Raw genomic sequence first — 19,589 nt, forward strand, 5'->3', positions numbered from 1 at the left:
CTGGTTAGTGCCTGTCATCGCCCAGAAAGATAGCAGAGGTGCAGATGCTGAACTAAACTTAGACCAACTGGGATAATAACAGTGGAATTGCATGAGGAATTGCAGCCAAATTTCTGGTTTAGAGAGAGAGTCATAAACCTCCGCCCTGAGCAAGGTGATAGTTAGAAGCATGAGACCTAAGTGGAGTGCTCTTAAGGAGGCTACCTGAAGGGGTCAGAGGTGCAGTTACCTCAGGAACTGTGGCACATGTAGATTATTAATTATTGTATTATAAACAGGCCTGAGAAAAAAACACCATAATTTTGAAGGGCAAACTTTTGTGATATGTCCCCCCCAGTCTCAGCAGTTTCAATGAGACAACTCAGTGCTGGGATAACCAAGTGTGATGCTACTGAAATCAAAAGGATCCGGACCTGCTTTTAGCACGGCTGATTTTGGTACAATAGCTCAGAAAGGTATAAACAGCCTCTATTCATCTCAATGGGTGTTTAAGTTTGATGCCTAACAACAATTTAAGGTCAGGCTATCACACCCTTTCACACACTGAATTGCATCTTACTATGGGAGTACTCCCATTTGTTGAAATCACATTATTCATGATTAAGATGCTACTCAATGTGAGTAAGACAGGCAGAATGTGACTCCTAAATAGTAATTATAATACTCTGAGATCCCTGTGAAGCCCTAGAGAAGTGCAGTGCTTCACATAAATGTAACATTTAAGCATCAACCACCCATATGGTGTAATTACAATTTTACAAATAAGGAAACTGAGGCATTTAGGAACTTAAGGGATTTTCCCCAAAAAAACACACATAGGAAGTCAATGCAGAGCAGGCAACAGAACCAGATTTCCATGAGACCCTCTTTGTCAACAATGTTAGCAATTTCATCAGTGATCATTTTAGCAGGAGAAACCAGCTTCTCTGGGAGGGTGGATGGTGCTTGACATTGCAGAGAGATGTTGGAGAAAGTATCCTCAGATTTTCTGCCTCTTCCAATCTCATTCATGTCCGTGACAGAAATTCCTTAACAGATTCGTGCCTTTTTGATATGATTTTGAACAGTGAAATGAGAGCTAATTTGTGTGGTTCTTTACCTGGTCTTCTCTTCTCTTTGGTCATGAGTTGCTGGACCTTTCTCTGCTCTTCTTGCTCTTCAATTTTTGCTTCTTTATGAATCTGCTCAATAGTCTTGGGGCCTTGATCTGCTCTCCGGGATACCCAGTTGCACTGTATAAGGCAGTACACAAGAATCTAAAATGAGTTCTATGGCATTTACAGAGAAGCCTAGTAAAAGTGATATCATGGACATGGTGAGAGTAAGGTTTTAAAAGTGGCTTACACAGTTCAATAGCTAGCTTCTCAGTAATCTTCTTGCTCTTAGGATATGTTTACTCTGCAATTAGCTCCCAAATGCTGGCCCGTGCCAGTTGACTTGGGCTCGCAGCCTTAGGCTGCAGGGCTGTTTAACTGAGATGAAGACATTCTGACTCAGGATGAAGCCCAAACTCTGGGACCCTCTCACCTCGCAGGGTCCCCCTAGTTCTTGGGCTCCAGCCTGAGCCCAAACATCTACACTGCAATTAAACAGCCCTGTGAGCCCAAATCAGCTGGCACAGACCAGCCCTGGGTTTTTAATTGCAGAGTAGACATACCCTTACATACATTTACAGCAGCATGGAGAGTACAAGCCCAATATGTGTAGCTACATGCTGCAGTGAAAGGCTCAAGAAGCTCTCCACTGCCAGAGCCTTTTACTGTGATGAGGAAAGGCTCTTTCAGGGAGAAGACAGCAGAGAGCTACCAGAGCCTTTTCCTGATGCCAGAGTCTTTCTCCCCTGCCTCAGCCTTTCACTTTGTGGGGAAAGGCTGTGGCAGCAGGATGCTGCACTGCTAAAAATAACACTGTAGATGTGGGAGGCACTGCTTGGGCATGTAGCTGGCCCAGGTAGGGTATATATCCTGGGGCTTCAGTCATATAGGGTACTCTATTCTACTATACATACATAAGCTGTGCCTCACTGTCTACAATGCTATTTATATCTGTGTTAGCTGGGCGTGCAGTGTCTGTACTCTATATGTCACTGTTAGTATCTTTAGAGTACATGTATCTTTAGATTAGAAGGACCACCAGTGAAAAAGATGCTGTGGAGCTGGGTCACCTAATCCATACCCCATTTCTAGCCTCAGACTTACAATAGTAGAATGTATATATAATGCAAGAATATATCATTGAATTTGGCTTTTGTAACAAGGATCCACCTTCATAAAAGAACATGACTGACATAACATGCAAGGCTGCTTTAACCACTTGTGCTATAAAAGTCTTCAGAACATTATCTTTTCTATCCTATGCAGCATAACTGAATACCAACTTGATCCAAAAGAGCAGTAATAGCTGTATTTTTGTGGAAAACTGATTTGCCAGTTATTCCAATACTCAATATATACTAATGTGAGACAGTTTACCTGGTCCTGAATCAATAGGGGCTGGAATAACTTGCTTTGAGAAATGCTACCCCACACTATAAAAGAATCTAATATGGGCCAAATGGGAACTCTTTGGGAAAAAAGTGGAACCTTTATGCACAAGAAAAAATTAGGCAATTGATGCTGTCACTAGACCCCATACTATACAGATTCATCTACCCCAAAACACCAGGGATCCAAATATACCATGGTTGTTTCTTGACCTGGCTACAACCTGTTTACAATTTTTAGTGTAGATGACCTCAATTATACTCTGTAATGGCGTTAAAGCCCAGGTTATGTATTAAGCTTTAGTCTGGCTACATTTTTAGATTTTTTTTACATTTTTAGTTTAGATTGGACTCATCCTCACTAACTTTCAGACAAGTTTGGAACCAGTTATTGATATGGCCGTCTCAAAAGGTAATTTGTATCCACACACAATATGGTTAATAAGTAAAAACCCCTATAAGACCCTTCCTTATTATGAACCTTTGGGTATAACAAACCTGGTCCCTGGATCTCAACTACAGTAAGTACTCTATTGTAAAAAAAACAAAACAAAAAAAAACCCCAACAATTTTTATCCCGCATCATACGTTGAGACCAAGGGCAGAAACTAAGGAGTAGGCCCCTATCCCACCTCCCCCTGCCAAGGGCTGAAGCCAGAGCCCCAGTGCGCAGGGTTGAAGCCTGGAGCCCCAAACCCACCATGCAGGGCTGACAGCCCAAAGGCCCGCCCCTGTGCAAGGCTTGACAGCCCGGAACCCCAACACCATTGCTGTGCAGGGCTGACAGCCTGGAGACCCAACCCCACTGCCATGCAGGGCTGACATCCCCGAGCCCAGCCGTGCATGGCTGACAGCTCGGAGCCCCAGCCCCAGCCATGCAGGGCAGACAGCCTGAAGCCCCAGACAGACCAAGTCCCAGTCCCTCTGCACATTTTTTTTTATTGTCCTTTCGCTATAAACTGTTCAGGGAGGACAGGCAGGGCAGAAAAGGTGGGGGAGTTACACTGTATGTAGGAGAGCAGTATGACTGCTCAGAGCTTCAGTATGAAACTGCAGAAAAACCTGAGAGTCTCTAGATTAAGTTTAGAAGTGTGAGCAACAAGCAGGGTGACCAGATGTCCCGATTTTATAGGGACAGTCCTGATATTTGGGGCTTCTTTTTTTTATGCACGCCTATTACGCCCCACCCCCTGTCCTGATTTTTCACACTTGCTATCTGGTCACCCTAGCAACAAGGGTGATGTCATGGTGGGAGTCTGCTATAGACCACCAGACCAGGGGGATGAGGTGGATGAGGCTTTCTTCCGGCAACTAACAGAAGTTACTAGATCACAGGCCCTGGTTCTCACGGGGGACTTCAATCACCCTGATATCTGCTGGGAGAGCAATATAGCGGTGCACAGACAATCCAGGAAGTTTTTGGAAAGTGTAGGGGACAATTTCCTGGTGCAAGTGCTGGAGGAACCAACTAGGGGCAGAGCTCTTCTTGACCTGCTGCTCACAAACAGGGAAGAATTAGTAGGGGAAGCAAAAGTGGATGAGAACCTGGGAGGCAGTGACCATGAGATGGTCGAGTTCAGGATCCTGATACAAGAAAGAAAGGAGAGCAGGACCCTGGACTTCAGAAAAGCAGACTTTGACTCCCTCAGGGAACTGATGGGCAGGATCCCCTGGGAGAATAACATGAGGGGGAAAGGAGTCCAGGAGAGCTGGCTGTATTTTAAAGAATCCTTATTGCAGATGCAGGACCAAACCATCCCGATGTGTAGAAAGAATAGTAAATATGGCAGGCGACCAGCTTGGCTTAACAGTGAAATCCTTGTTGATCTTAAACACAAAAAAGAAGCTTACAAGAAGTGGAAGACTGGACAAATGACCAGGGAGGAGTATAAAAATATTGCTCAGGAATGCAGGAGTGAAATCAGGAAGGCCAAATCACACTTGGAGTTGCAGCTAGCAAGGGATGTTAAGAGTAACAAGAAGGGTTTCTACAGGGTATGTTAGAAGAAGGTCAAGAAGAAAGTCAAGGAAAGTGTGGGCCCCTTACTGAATGGGGGAGGCAACCTAGTGACAGAGGATGTGGAAAAAGCTAATTTACTCAATGCTTTTTTTGCCTCTGTCTTCATGAATAAGATCAGCTCCCAGACTACTGCATTGGGCAGCACAGTATGGGGAGGAGGTGACCAGCCCTCTGTGAAGAAAGAAGTGGTTCAGAACTATTTAAAAAAGCTGGATGAGCACAACTCCATGGGGCCGGATGCGCTGCATTCGAGGGTGCTAAAGGAGTTGGCAGATGTGACTGCAGAGCCATTGGCCATTCTCTTTGAAAACTCATGGTGATCTGGGGAGGTCCCAGATGACTGGAAAAAGGCTAATGTAGTGCCCATCTTTAAAAAAGGGAAGGAGAAGAATCCGAGGAACTTCAGGCCCGTCAGCCTCACCTCAGTCCCTGGAAAAATCATGGAGCAGGTCCTGAAGGAATCAATTTTGAAGCACTTAGAGGAGAAGAAAGTGATCAGGAACAATCAGCATGGATTCACAAGGGCAAGTCATGCCTGACTAACCTAATTACCTTCTATGAGGAGATAACTGGCTCTGTGGATGAGGGGAAAGCAGTGGACCTGTTATCCTTGACTTTAGCAAAGCTTTTGATACCGTCTTCCACAGTATTCTTGCCAACAAGTTAAAGAAGTATGGGCTGGATGAATGGACTATAAAGTGGATAGAAAGCTGGCTAGATCATCAAGCTCAACAGGTAGTGATCAATGGCTCCATGTCTAGTTGCCAGCCGGTATCAAGCGGAGTGCCCCAAGGGTCAGTCCTGGGGCCAGTTTTGTTCAATATCTTTATTAATGATCTGGAGGATGATGTGGATTGTACCCTCAGCAAGTTTGCAGATGACACTACACTGGGAGGAGTGGTAGATATGCTGGAGGGTAGGCATAGGATACAGAGGGACCTAGACAAATTGGAGGATTGGGCCAAAAGAAACCAACAAGGACAAGTGCCGAGTCCTGCACTTAGGATGGAAGACTCTCATGCACTGCTACAGACTCCGGACTGAGTGGCTAGGCAGCAGTTCTGCAGAAAAGGACCTAGGGGTTACAGTGGACGAGAAGCTGGATATGAGTCAACAGTGTGCCCTTGTTGCCAAGAAGGCTAATGGCCTTTTTGGCTCTATAAGTAGAAGCATTGCTAGCAAATCGAGGGATGTGAACATTCCCCTCTATTTGGCATTGGTGAAGCCTCATCTGGAGTACTGTGTCCAGTTTTGCGCCTCACACTACAAGAAGGATGTGAAAAAATTGGAAAGAGTCCAGTGGAGGGCAACACAAATGATTAGGGGGCTGGTGCACATGATTTATGAGGAAAGGCTGAGGGAACTGGGATGATTTAGTCTGCAGAAGAGAGGAATGAGGGGGGATTTGATAGCTGCTTTCAACTACCTGAAAGGGGGTTCCAAACAGGATGAATCTAGACTGTTCTCAGTGGTAGCAGATGACAGAATAAGGAGTAATGGTCTCAAATTGCAATGGGAGAGGTTTAGGTTGGATATTAGGAAAAACTTTTTCACTAGGAGGGTGGTGAAGCACTGGAATGGATTACCTAGGGAGGTGGTGGAATCTCCTTCTTTAGAGGTTGTTAAGGTTGGGGAGGCATAGCTCAGTGGCTTGAGCATTGGCCTGCTAAACCCAGAGTTGTGAGTTCAATCCTTGAGAGGGCCATTTAGGGATCTAGGGCAAAAATCTGTCTGGGGATTGATCCTTCTTTGAGAAGCAGGTTGGACTAGATGACCTCCTGAGGTCCTTTCCAATTCTGATGTTCTATGATAACAAGCCCCTGGCTACATGAACAAAAGGCTTAAGAACATAAGAACGGCTGTACTGGGTCAGATCAAAGGTCCATCTAGCCCAGTAACCTATCTACCGACAGTGGCCAATGCCAGGTGCTCCAGAGGGAGTGAACCTAACAGGTAATGATCAAGTGATCTCTCTCCTGCCATCCATCTCCACCCTCTGACAAACAGAGGCTAGGGACACCATTCCTTACCCATCGTGGCTAATAGCCATTCATGGACTTAACCTCCATGAATTTATCCAGTTCTCTTTTAAACCCTGTTATAGTCCTAGCCTTCACAACCTCCTCAGGTAAGGAGATCCAGAAGTTGACCCTGCGCTGTGTGAAGAAGAACTTCCTTTTATTTGTTTTAAACCTGCTGCCTATTAATTTCATTTGGTGACCCCTAGTTCTTGTATTATGGGAATAAGTAAATAACTTTTCCTTATCTACTTTCTCCACATCACTCATGATTTTATATACCTCTATCATATCCCCCCTTAGTCTCCTCTTTTCCAAGCTGAAAAGTCCTAGCCTCTTTAATCTCTCCTCATATGGGACCCTCTCCAAACCCCTAATCATTGTAGTTGCCCTGCTCTGAACCTTTTCTAGTGCCAGTATATCTTTTTTGAGATGAGGGGACCACATCTGTACGCAGTATCCATCGATATATATAAGGGCAATAATATATTCTCCGTCTTATTCTCTATCCCCTTTTTAATGATTCCTAACATCCTGTTTGCTTTTTTGACCGCCTCTGCACACTGCGTGGTCATCTTCAGAGAACTATCCACGATGACTCCAAGATCTTTTTCCTGACTTGTTGTCGCTAAATTAGCCCCCATCATATTGTATGTATAGTCGGGGTTATTTTTTCCAATGTGCATTACTTTACATTTATCCACATTAAATTTCATTTGCCATTTTGTTGCCCAATCACTTAGTTTTGTGAGATCTTTTTGAAGTTCTTCACGGTCTGCTTTGGTCTTAACTATCTTCAGCACTTTAGTATCATCTGCAAACTTTGCCACCTCACTTTTTACCTCTTTCTCCAGACCATTTATGAATAAGTTGAATAGAATTGGTCCTAAGACTGACCCTTGGGGAAGACCACTGGTTATCCCTCTCCATTCTGAGAATTTACCATTAATTCCTACCCTTTGTTCCCTGTCTTTTAACCAGTTCTCAATCCCTTTTATCCCATGACAACTTAATTTACGTATGAGCCTTTGGTGAGGGACCTTGTCAAAGGCTTTCTGGAAATCTAAGTACACTATGTCCACTGGATTCCCCTTGTCCACATGTTTGTTGACCCTATCAAAGAACTGTAATAGATTAGTAAGACATGATTTCCCTTTACAGAAACCATGTTGATTTTTGCCCAACAATTTATGTTCTTCTATGTGTCTGACAATTTTATTCTTTACTATTGTTTTGACTAATTTGCCCGGTACCGACGTTAGACTTACTGGTCTGTAATTGCTGGGATCACCTCTAGAGCCCTTTTTAAATATTGGCATTACATTAGCTATTTTCTAGTCGTTGGGTACAGAAGCAGATTTAAAGGACAGGTTACAAACCCTAGTAAATAGTTCTGCAATTTCACATTTGAGTTCTTTGAGAACTCTTGGGTGAAGGCCATCTGGTCCCGGTGACTTGTTACTGTTAAGTTTATCAATTAATTCCAAAACTTCTTCTCGTGACACTTCAATCTGTGACAGTTCCTCAGATTTGTCACCTACAAAAGCCAGCTCAGGTTTGGGAATCTCCCTAACATCCTCAGCCGTGAAGACCGAAGCAAAGAATTCGTTTAGTTTCTCCGCAATGACTTTATCGTCTTTAAGCGCTCGTTTTCTATCTCTATCATAAAGGGGCCCCACTGGTTGTTTAGCAGGCTTCCTGCTTCTGATGTACTTAAAAAACATTTTGTTATTACCTTTTGAGTTTTTGGCTAGCTGTTCTTCAAACTCCTCTTTGGCTTTTCTTATTACATTTTTACACTTAATTTGGCAGTGTTTATGCTCCTTTCTATTTACCTCACTAGGATTTGACTTCCACTTTTTAAAGGAAGACTTATTATCTCTGACTGCTTCTTTTACATTGTTGTTAAGCCACGGTGGCTCATTTTTAGTTTTTTTTACCGTGTTTCTTAATTTGGGCCTCTATTATGGTGTCTTTAAAAAGCGCCCATGCAGCTTGCAGGGATTTCGCTTTAGTCACTGTACCTTTTAATTTCTGTTTAACTAACCAACTCATTTTTGCATAGTTCCCCCTTTTGAAATTAAATGCCACAGTGTTGGGCTGTTGAAATGTTCTTCCCACCACAGGGATGTTGAATGTTATTATATTATGGTCACTATTTCCAAGCGGTTCTGTTATTATTACCTCTTGGATCAGCTCCTGCGCTCCATTCAAGACTAAATCTAGAGTTGCCTCTCCCCTTGTGGGTTCCCGTACCAGCTGCTCCAAGAAGCAGTCATTTAAAGTATCGAGAAATGTTGTCTCAGCATTTCGTCCTGAGGTGACATGTTCCCAGTCAATATGGGGATAATAGAAATCCCCCAGTATTATTGAGTTCTTAATTTTGATAGCTTCTCTAATTTCCTTTAGCATTTCATCCTCACTATCACTGTCCTGGTCAGGTGGTCGATAATAGATCCCTAATGTTATATTCTTATTAGAGCATGAAATTACTATCCATAGAGATTCTATGGAACATGTGGATTCACTTAAGATTTTTACTTCATTTGATTCTACATTTTCTTTCACATATAGTGCCACTCCCCCCCACCGCAGGACCTGTTCTGTCCTTTCGATATATTTTGTACCCCGGAATGATTGTGTCCCATTGATTGTCCTCAGTCCACCAGGTTTCTGTGATGCCTATTACATCAATATCCTCCTTTATCACGAGGCACTCTAGTTCACCCATCTTATTATTTAGACTTCTAGCATTTGTGTACAAGCACTTTAAAAACTTGTCACTGTTTATTTGTCTGCCCTTTTTTGATGTGTCAGATTCTTTTTTATGTGAATGTTTCTCATCTGATCTGGCCCTTCCATCCTCTGTTCCTGACTATAAACTAGAGATTCTCTATCAATAGACTCTCCCCTAAGAGAAGTCTCTGTCCGATCCACAGGCTCCTCTGCAGCAGTCGGCTTTCCCCCCTCTCCTAGTTTAAAAACTGCTCTGCAACCTTTTTAATGTTTAGTGCCAGCAGTCTGGTTCCACTTTGGTTTAGGTGGAGCCCATCTCTCCTGTATAGGCTTGGATCCCAACAGGTTCATTATAGCGAGGGTATACTGTAATCATGGTAGCTAATCATATTATCATTCTTGCTAGCAGTACAGGCTGAGACATGTAACTTCCTGTAATAAACTGAGCACACTTTTTTTCCTGATGCATAGAGGGCTTCTGAACACCCTTGTGTAACCAGACTGGCTAGTCATCTCAATCCTCCGTGTGTTCAGAGCACCCCAGAGTGCTGCTGGTGTAGCTATGTGCTCATGTCCTCTGGGCACTCTGTCTCCAGTTCCAGCACTTTGAGACAGCTACCCAGAATGCACAGATACATCCATGGTTAAGCAGAGCGCTAAGAATAGACACACAACAAGTGTTACAAATTTATGTTATTTATAAAAATCCCCAAAACCTACTTTGGACAAAAGCTGAGCTGTGTTTGTTGTAATCAGGTTGGATGAGTGTATCAAAAACTCGTTACAAAAACATGTCCGTATTTGCAGTGTAGACAGGACCTTAGTGTCCTAAACATATGAAGCAATTAATCTGTCCACCAAACCCTAATCTCTTAGCCCTCAATAAAGTGAGGCCAGGGAAGGGGGAAGGAGGAGTGCTTCTTACCTTTCAAATGACCAGATATCTGGGATGAGCAAAAAGGGTACAGATTTTCCTTTCACCATTACTACTACTGTAATCAATAATTATTACTCTCATTTGAGGGATATTCCATTACAGTAGTGCCAATGACCGTGCTCTTTTACTTACTTCAGTGGGTACATACCAGCCTTAGGTCTATTACATCCTGAAGCATGAAACGAATCCTGGAGGACGTTTTTCTCTCTTTCACAATCTTCTCCATTTGATTAAAATACTGGTCCATACGGGGCTATAAAAAAGACACAAATGCCATCATCAACTCTCAGAAGAACATCTTTACCTGGGCAATCAATTTTGTCCCAGAGTCGTCTACTGATCATTGCCGCAATACACTGTATGATTGATTCAGGGATCTAGATTTGCTCTGTGTGAAAATGTGCATCAGGTCATGCACACTTTCATGCACGTACTGGACTTATGCGTGTATGGCCCAAAGAATGCTTATGTGATGGTTGGGGAATGAGGCTGGGATTCTACGGAACCCTGCCTAATTCACTACAACCTTTCAATATACTTTGACTACACAGATAAGTTACCACATCCATATGCACAACATCCTTTCAGTCAGTTATGTTATCATTAAAAATAGTGCTATTATTTACTGACAAGAAAAGTGTTTTTTTTCCAAAGGCTTATAAATTTGGCCACACTAAAATCAATTTTCACCAGGACACTGAAAGGCACTTCTATTTATCAAGGGCTTGCCAAACTCTAAAATTACAACCCCCACCCATTTTGGAGCTAGAGCTGTTATAAAAAAAAGAAGTTGCAAGATTTTTTTTTTTAATAACCAAAAAGTTTAATTTTTTCATTCCTCTCATTCAAAACCAGCGGAACACTTTTCCTTCAGACTTTTTAAAAAAAATTAACTCTTGGGCATGGGTCAATCCTGGAAAATTTCATCCTTAAAGGTGAAAGTTTCAGAAAGTGATGAGTGATGGAAAACAGATACTTAAATGGGAAATTCTCCAGCAACTTTAATTGTAACTATTGCTAGCATTTCAGCTACAATGAAAATACTTAATGAAATGTTCCCCCTGTTATGGGGGGGGAACACAAGGGGTCAAATTCAACCCTGGTGTTGTAATTCTAATGAAGTTAATGAATTTGGCAGAAAGAGCATTAACATAAATAAGCAATGAGAATAGAAAATGCAATACAATAAGTACAGCCTACGAGCCCGACCCTGCTCCTAGGAAGTGAGGGTCTGTCTACACTACAATCAGAGGTGTGATTGCAGCACATGTAGACAGACATAAGCTAGCTTTACCATAGCTGGCTTGGGTATCAATAGCAGTGAAGCCACCGCAGCACAGGCTAGTCACCTGAATACATTACAAGGGTCACTGGTAGACTTGTACTTGGGTGGCTAGCCCGTACTGCTGCAACTTCACTGCTGATGGTACCCAAGCTAGCAAGGTTAAAGCTAGCTCGGGTATGTCTGCATGTGCTACAATCACACCTCCATTGCAGTGTAGTCATACCCTTAGTGGCAGAACTCTTACCGATGTCAATAGTGCAGGATTGAAGCCTTGGATGATGCAACTAGTGTGTAGATGTTGAGATGGGGAGGAATTGAGGGAAAGTACTGTTACTTACCCTATAGTAATTGAGGTTGTTCAAGATGTTGTAGTCAATGTGGATTCCATGTGCATGAGACCAGATTTCTTTTAATAGCTGTCTGCCGGGACCGCACATATATCCTATGCCTCCTTGTATTCCCATAGAGGGGTCATGGCCCTCCCTCAGTTCCTTTGCAATTCAAAGCCCATTTAGCTGAGGACTCTGAAAAGCGGGGATGAAGGGTGAGTCATGGGATCCACACTGACTACAACATCTCAAAGAGCCACAGTTACTGTACGGTAAGTAATTGTACTTTCTTCTTCTTATAAGAATATAGCAGTAGGGATATATTACTGACCACCTGATCACGATGGTGATAGTGACTGTGAAATGCTCAGGGAGTTTAGAGAGGCTATTAAAATTAAAAACTCAGTAATAATAATGGGGGATTTCAACTATCCCCATATTGATTGGGTACATGTCACCTCAGGACAGGATGCAGAGATAAAGTTTCTTGACACCTTAAATGACTGCTTCTTGGAGTAGCTAATCCTGGAACCCACAAGAGGAGAGGCGATTCTTGATTTAGGCTTAAGTGGAGCACAGGATCTGATCCAAGAGGTGAATATAGCTGGACTGCTTGGTAATAGTGCCCATAATATAATTAAATTTAACATCCCTGTGCCAGGGAAAACACCACAGCAGCCCAACACTGTAGCATTTAATTTCAGAAAGGGGGACTACGCAAAAATGAGGAGGTTAGTGAAACAGAAATTAAAAGGTACGGTGCCAAAAGTGAAATCCCTGCAAGCTGCATGGAAACTTTTTAAAAACACCATAATAGAGGTTCAACTTAAATGTATACCCCAAATTAAAAAACATAGTAAGAGAACCAAAAAAGTGCCACTGTGGCTAAACAACAAAGTAAAAGAAGCAGTGAGAGGCAAAAAGGCATCCTTTAAAAAGTGAGGAAAATAGAAAGGAACATAAACTCTGGCAAATGAAGTCTAAAAATATCATTAGGAAGGCCAAAAAAGAATTTGAAGAACAGCTAGCCAAAGACTCAAAAAGTAATAGCAATTTTTTTAAGTACACCAGAAGCAGGAAGCCTGCTAAACAACCAGTGGGGCCACTGGATGATCGAGATGTTAATGGAGCACTCAAAGGCGATAAAGCCATTGCGGAGAAATTAAATGAATTCATTGCATCGGACTTCACGGCTGAGGATGAATTCATGGCTTAATTAATTTAATATAATTAAATTTAACATCCCTGTGCCAGGGAAAACACCACAGCAGCCCAACACTGTAGCATTTAATTTCAGAAAGGGGGACTACGCAAAAATGAGGAGGTTAGTGAAACAGAAATTAAAAGGTACGGTTTTGTCTGATTGAGTTCTGGCAGGCAAATCTGAATACGTCTTCATCCCTTGCCTGGCTTGTGTGAAATAGAAGCAGATGGCTAATGCCAATGGGATTGAGTTAATCTAATGTGTAATGCAGTAAATTACACTTACATCTACTGGAAAAATAGGGGAAGGAAAATGCAGCAGTGCAGCGTGAAACATCTGCCTCATCACAATACAGCTTGTGATCACAACACAACACAAGGTGAATTTTCAGAGAAAACAATACAATCAGAAGACTTGTCTCAGCCTGTGATTGCTTTGATAATGAGGAAGTTTAGATCAATCAAGGTGCCTTGCAGATGTTACCATGAACAATTCATTTGATGATGTTTTTCCATATGTGTAACAATCCCCAAAGAGCAAAGAAACTGGAATACATTTTAAGGCTTTGGGGACTGCGGTTGACAGATTAAGATTTCATGTGTAAAAGGAAGATATTATGTATGTCAAATACTTTTTAGGTTGTGTAGCTGGGTGAATTACTTGGAAACAGCTAAACAGCAAAAGGAATTAAAATATTTCAGCTAGTGCTTAATGTAGCCAACTGTACATAAAATTTTGGAAAGGGGTGGGAAGGCAATGAGACAGGGTGGGGATGAAACATTCTCAGCATCTGATTTCATAGAACATGACAGAAATTCCTAGAGAAAACAACGGCAACTGAAAGCACTGAGCCCCCACTTTTGCATCCCTGTTCAGCCACTGTCACTCAGTCTCTTCTTTACCTTTGCTTTCTCAAAGTCCAAGTCCTTGCCGATGGTGGTGAGGAGGCGGCAAAGGCACTCCAGGGACTCTTCATCGTGGTTCTTAAGCAGCTTCACCACACAGTCATGCATGATGGCCTCTGTCAGCATTTTCAGTTTGAAGAGTTCACCAATGAATTTGATATTTCCGATGGATCTCCGTCGAGCCTTGTCCTTGGCCTCTTCCAGCTCCTCATGGAGCCGTGTCTTCTCCTCTGGCTGTAGAACACAAAGGGGAATTCTAAAAGCATGCACATGGAAACCACACTGTAGCACACGCTTCTGAAAAGCTAGAGTTACTGCTGTTCACATCCCCACCCTCTTACTCCCAAAACTAAGAAACATATAATCACAAGGGCTTCAGTTAATGCAAACAGCTTTTGTTATTAAACCCAACCACAGCAACACAAGAAATCAAAATTTTCCAAAGCATCCATAGCAGTCCTTCAAGATTGCCTTGGCTGGGATAATTTAGTTGAGGTTGGTCCTGCGTTGAGCAGGGGGTTGGACTAGACGACCTCCTGAGGCCCCTTCCAACCCTGATCGTCTATGTTTCTATGATTGGACTATCAAAGATCACTGAGATTTTATGAAGAAACTCACAGTGGTAGCAGCTTCGAGCTCTTTTTGCTTCTTCTCAAAGACATCATCATCGGCTTTGTCTTTTTCAAATTCCTTCTGGCAACGATTCAGTAGCAACTTGCGGAAATTTACTGTGCTCCCAGGCTTGTCTGCCATAGGTACTTTCAGCTGTATCCAATGGAAGAAAAACACAGGGAAAAGCACGGTTAAACCTTGCCATACAAAGGATCTGATCTAATCACTATCAGTTACATTTTATTACATATTTTATAAACAGTAATAGAAGAGCTTGAAAGGCTACTACAGTTAAGCATCTTTTCATTAGACAACCATATTTTTATGAGTTTCAGAATTCAGATATGAAAATTTTCTCCATACTAAACCTTGTCTGACATCATCTTAGCTTAGAAGTAGATTATGGTTTCCCTACAAAGAATCCTGTTTAAGATTCATGATTTTTTAAAATAAGAACATTTTAAAATGCATAATAAAAATTTGTATTTCAGATTCCAGAGCTATGCCACAACAATATATATTATTGTTAATAAACATTCACAGAGCAGTCTGTATGTATCGCCTATGTAACAGTACGCACACTGTAGCTAAATCTTATCAGGTCCATGATTTTTAGGGTTCATTTCAGAAATGTGCCACTCTGGGGCAGTGCTCCACCAATGACAAAAACAGGGAACAACACTTGGAAAAAAAAAGGGTCATTCCCCAAATTTTACGGGTAAATGTTTCTTACCTTAAGTTTGGTGATTCGACCCTCCCCTATCTTGCCTGAAACTTTCTGATGCCTGAAATGGCTTTTCTGGAGGCAGTGCTTCTTGTCTCTGAGTGACAAGAGGTGCTATTTCTGGTAGGATTAGTTTTCTCCATCACTACCTCTCCTTCTCTGTTTTCCCTCCTCTTCTCTACTTCTACCCCTCTTTTCTCCACCCTCAATCTCCATTTTTCCTTTTTGCATTTTTAAAGTACCTATTGTGTTAGATGCTGTAACAGGTCTAATGACTGACACTAGTAATGTGACTGATGCTTAACATAAGGAAAATCTCACTTTTACTGCCAATAGCATGGCCAGCAATCCTTGACTGTATTGTTTGTCATGGTGCACAATTAGGATAAAAATCACTCAAGTTTTATGTAGAATTGGAATTGTATGGCCAGGGCACAAGCCTGTAGCCTGGAATGAACTCTGGATTTGATGACGTCAATTCCAAAAAGGCATTACATTCTATCATAGATCAGTAATAGTTCTTTAATCTGCATGTCCATTTCAAGATGGCATTTGCACCATTCTGCTACTGAATCACTACTGGAGTGGTTATGAAATATCACATTGATGACCCGTGTATCTGTTTTCATGAGAGTCACTGCAGTAATGAGTCAGGATACCTATTTATTAGTTTAAAATGTACCTCGATACAGATTTACATAATACACATCAAAGCCTTCTCTCTATCAAATAAATAACCAGCTTTAAAAAGGTGTGTAAATATGCTTTTACATAATATATCATAAACACTGCAAAAAGCCACTGTAAGTGTAACTGAGAACACAGTTGAGAATACAAAACCATCAGTGATAATAAGACTCAAGACAAAGAGAGTGGATTGATTGTCAGAGCCCAGGGTCAGTTTGTGGGGCTGGAATTTAGGAATTGCCTCAGCTTTCTACTTGCAAACTGAACACATTTTCTCTGGAAATCAGTGACACAACTTGAATCTGGAATCCTGTTTTTATGGAGGTACCTTTAGGGCTGAACTGCAATTTAATCATAAAATTTTCAAAGGTGCTCAGCAACCCGTAGCTACAAATCTAGACACCATTTTAGCATCACTCCTACTCAATTTCACTCTGGGTTTTCTGGGTGCATGTGTGGCCAATGTATACATGTAAACACAATTTTGTAATATAGGATTTTCTCAGATACACTAAGAAGTTCAATAACAAATACTAAGGGGTATAATTCTGCCCTGGATGTGTTTACATTATTCCCATTTTAGTCCATGGGAATGATGTGCAGCAAGGGGAGAACTTACCCACAGGAAACTTCTGTTTGACTTTTGCCACTCTTACCGTTACGAGACATCTACACATATTTGCATAAGCCACAGAGAAGCTGGGCTCATCGATGGCTTTCTCAAAGACCAGGTCAATGACTCCTTTCAGCCTCTCTTCTGTGTCTACAGTCAGGTCTGTTACTTGCTTCATTAGCTGATTGAACATCTGTGGTGTCAATTTGTTTAAGATACTTCGTACCTTGCGGAACAGCTCCTAAACATGTCAGTAAAAACAGTAAGTGCAGAGCACAAACACAGCAAGATTATAGGAGGTGATCTGAATAATGAACTGGTATGCATTTTAAAGGTGAACAAAAAAGCTTTTAAAAGGAGTTTTTCAGATGCCAAGTCACTAACAGAATGTATATCCAGAACTGATCAGTAATACATACAGTGAAACCCCCAGACAAGTCCTTAAGTACAGTCCTATCTACTCCGTGTTAAAATTGCATTAATTATTACTCACAAAGAGAGGTTTACTATTATTTGAATTGCAATCTGTGGTGCTTTGAAACTATGAGTGATTTTCACTGTACTTGACAATTAACAGAATTTCACTATATCCCCATTCCAGTAGAGGCAGGCTCCACTGTACATTTTATAACAAAATACTTGAAAGTCAGTTCTGCTGCCACTTACCCACAAGATGGATTTTGTGGGTCTCTCCTGTAACAGTTGATAACTTCACCTAAAGGACCAGGAAGTGCAGGAAAATGCACTTCTCTCAGTTTTCTAACGTAAAAAGCGTTTCAGTTCACCTTTAATACTAACTCATCTATAGATTAACAGCAATAGAGGAAGGGGGCAACCCTTTCTAAAGTGCCTATGTGATTCAAAAGTAATGTAGGCAGTTAGGAACCAAAGTCTCATTGACTTTTAGTGACACAGGCTCCTAAATGCCTAAGTCACTTTTGAAAATAGGACTTGGGCACTTGAATTTTTTTTTTATCTGGGATAACTTTAGAAGCAGTCATTTATGTTCTATAGTTAAACTTAACTTGAAGCTTTTTTTTTTTTTTCCATCGATAGCGGTAACAAGCTTTTACTATATTTACTCTAAGACAGATAATTTTATATTCATTTGGCCAACAAGCTTATATTTGGCAACTGGAACAAAATTCCACTGTACTTCAAAAATATTCCAGCTTATCCTCCCATGGCTCAGATCAAAAATTATACCACCAAGCAAATATCTGCACCTTCAGTGGTTATCCCATGAAAGAGTGGAGGGAGAGAAACCTAGGGAGAAAGTTTGAGATATAGCAGTGTTGGCATGGGCAGGACTTTGCAAGAGGGAAATCTATAAAAGAATCTTAGTGCCGCTCAGGCTCAGTACAGAAATACATTCTACAAGAGGATGAAAAGGAAGTTCTGTGTTACACTGAAAGTTTGAGGTTGTTTGTTTTTAAAGTGAAGGCAGAAATATTCAAGTAGAATAGCTGCATAAAAATAATCCTGGTAGAGACGTAGTAGGTTGTCTGGTATTTAGGGTTACCATATTTCAGCAAGCAAAAAAGAGGACGGGAGGAGCCCCGCCCTAGCCCCGCCCCTGCCCCTCCCACTTCCCGCACCCCCCAGAACCCAACCCTCCCCCCGTTCCTTGTCCCCTGACTGCCCCCTCCTGGGACTCCTGCCCCTAACTGTCCCCCAGGACTCCACCCCTATCTAAGCCTCCCTGCCTCTTGTCCCCTGACTGCCCCAACCCTTATCCACACCCCCACCCCCAGACAGACCCCTGGGACTCCCACGCCCCATCCAACCACTCCCCACCCCCTGACAGCCCCCCCCCCAGAACTCCCAACCCATCTAAACCCCTCTGCTCCCTGTCCCCTGACTGCTCCGATCCCTCTCCCCACTCCTGGCCCCCTGACAGCTCCCCCCCAGAACTCCCAACCCCCCACCCCCCGCTCCTTGTCCCCTGACTGCCCCCTCCTGGGACCCCTGCTCCTAACTGCCCTCCAGAACCCCACCCCCTACCTAAGACTCCCTGTGCATTGTCCCCTAACTGCCCCCTCCTAAGACCCCCCCCAACTGCCCCCCAGGACCCTACCCCCTACCTGTACCCTGACTGCCCAAAACTTTCTCCACTCCCCCCAAAAAGCCCCCCCCTGAACTCCCGACCCCCCGTTTCTTGACTGCCCCCTCCAGAACCTCCCTGCCCCTTCTCCTGCCCCCTGGCCCCCTTACCCTGCTGCTCAGAACAGGGTGTTGGGCTCTGTGCCAGCCGGACACGTGGCTGCGCTCCCCAGCACAACAAAATCCAGTCCCTGGTCCTGCACAGTGCTGCCGGAGCCGGGCTGCAGGGGAGAGCTGCCGGCTCAGAATGCAGGGCGGAGCTCCTCTACAGCTGCTCCGGAGTCCAGCCCGGGACTTCCCTGCAGCCCTCCCAGACGCTCGCTCTGCTCTGCCGGGGGAGGGGGGAAATCCCGGACATTTTGAGTGCTTTACAAATTCCCCCCGGACGCTATTTTTAGCACAAAAAGGAGGACATGTCCGGGTAAATCCGGACGAATGGTAACCCTACTGGTATTTCCTGTCTTCACTCTCTTTATATATCAAGTGACCCAATTTTGACTCTGAATAAGAGTAAAAACAAAACAAAAATAAAGTCAGATCAGAACTGTGACTCAAACTGGACCTCAGTGCTGCTAGGGTTATTGTCCAGTACAACAGCAAGGACAAGAGTATCAAGAAGAAACTACAATTTTTCCAGTGTTAATAGAATGAAATGTGTCTATTGAGGATTCAATTAGCCATGTGTAAGACCACCCCAGAAATTCATTGGCATTCACAAAGTGTATCAAGACTGTTCTCACCTGGGTTTTTATATTTTCTGGGTCCTCAGCCTGGCTGTCTCTTTTCAGACTTGGCTTCCAGGCATTTTCTGCTTTCTTCAGGTGTACATCTTCTTTCACACATACAGTGATGATCTTCCTGGGCTCCCTCCTCTGGCTTGGCTGTGATCTTCTTGGTCCAACATTCAACAACTAGGACAAAAAATACCTTATTG

At 42.8% G+C, this 19,589-nt stretch overlaps 1 protein-coding gene across 9 annotated transcripts in view; it reads right to left on the minus strand.

Annotated features, from left to right (window-relative positions):
- Positions 1 to 19,589, minus strand: part of EIF4G3 (eukaryotic translation initiation factor 4 gamma 3) — a 390,421-nt gene that overhangs the window by 64,805 nt on the left and 306,027 nt on the right. For all 9 annotated transcript variants that reach the window (XM_054008991.1, XM_054008989.1, XM_054008988.1 and 6 more), the window contains 6 exons: positions 19,396 to 19,566; positions 16,596 to 16,793; positions 14,535 to 14,681; positions 13,914 to 14,150; positions 10,342 to 10,446; positions 1,100 to 1,232 (listed from right to left, as the gene is read on the minus strand). In XM_054008991.1, coding sequence (XP_053864966.1) covers positions 1,100 to 1,232; positions 10,342 to 10,446; positions 13,914 to 14,150; positions 14,535 to 14,681; positions 16,596 to 16,793; positions 19,396 to 19,566 — 991 coding nt within the window. The remainder of the gene's footprint in view (positions 1 to 1,099; positions 1,233 to 10,341; positions 10,447 to 13,913; positions 14,151 to 14,534; positions 14,682 to 16,595; positions 16,794 to 19,395; positions 19,567 to 19,589) is intronic.

The sequence above is a fragment of the Malaclemys terrapin genome, chromosome 19 (genome assembly GCF_027887155.1).
Source record: "Malaclemys terrapin pileata isolate rMalTer1 chromosome 19, rMalTer1.hap1, whole genome shotgun sequence".
NCBI lineage: Eukaryota > Metazoa > Chordata > Testudines > Emydidae > Malaclemys > Malaclemys terrapin.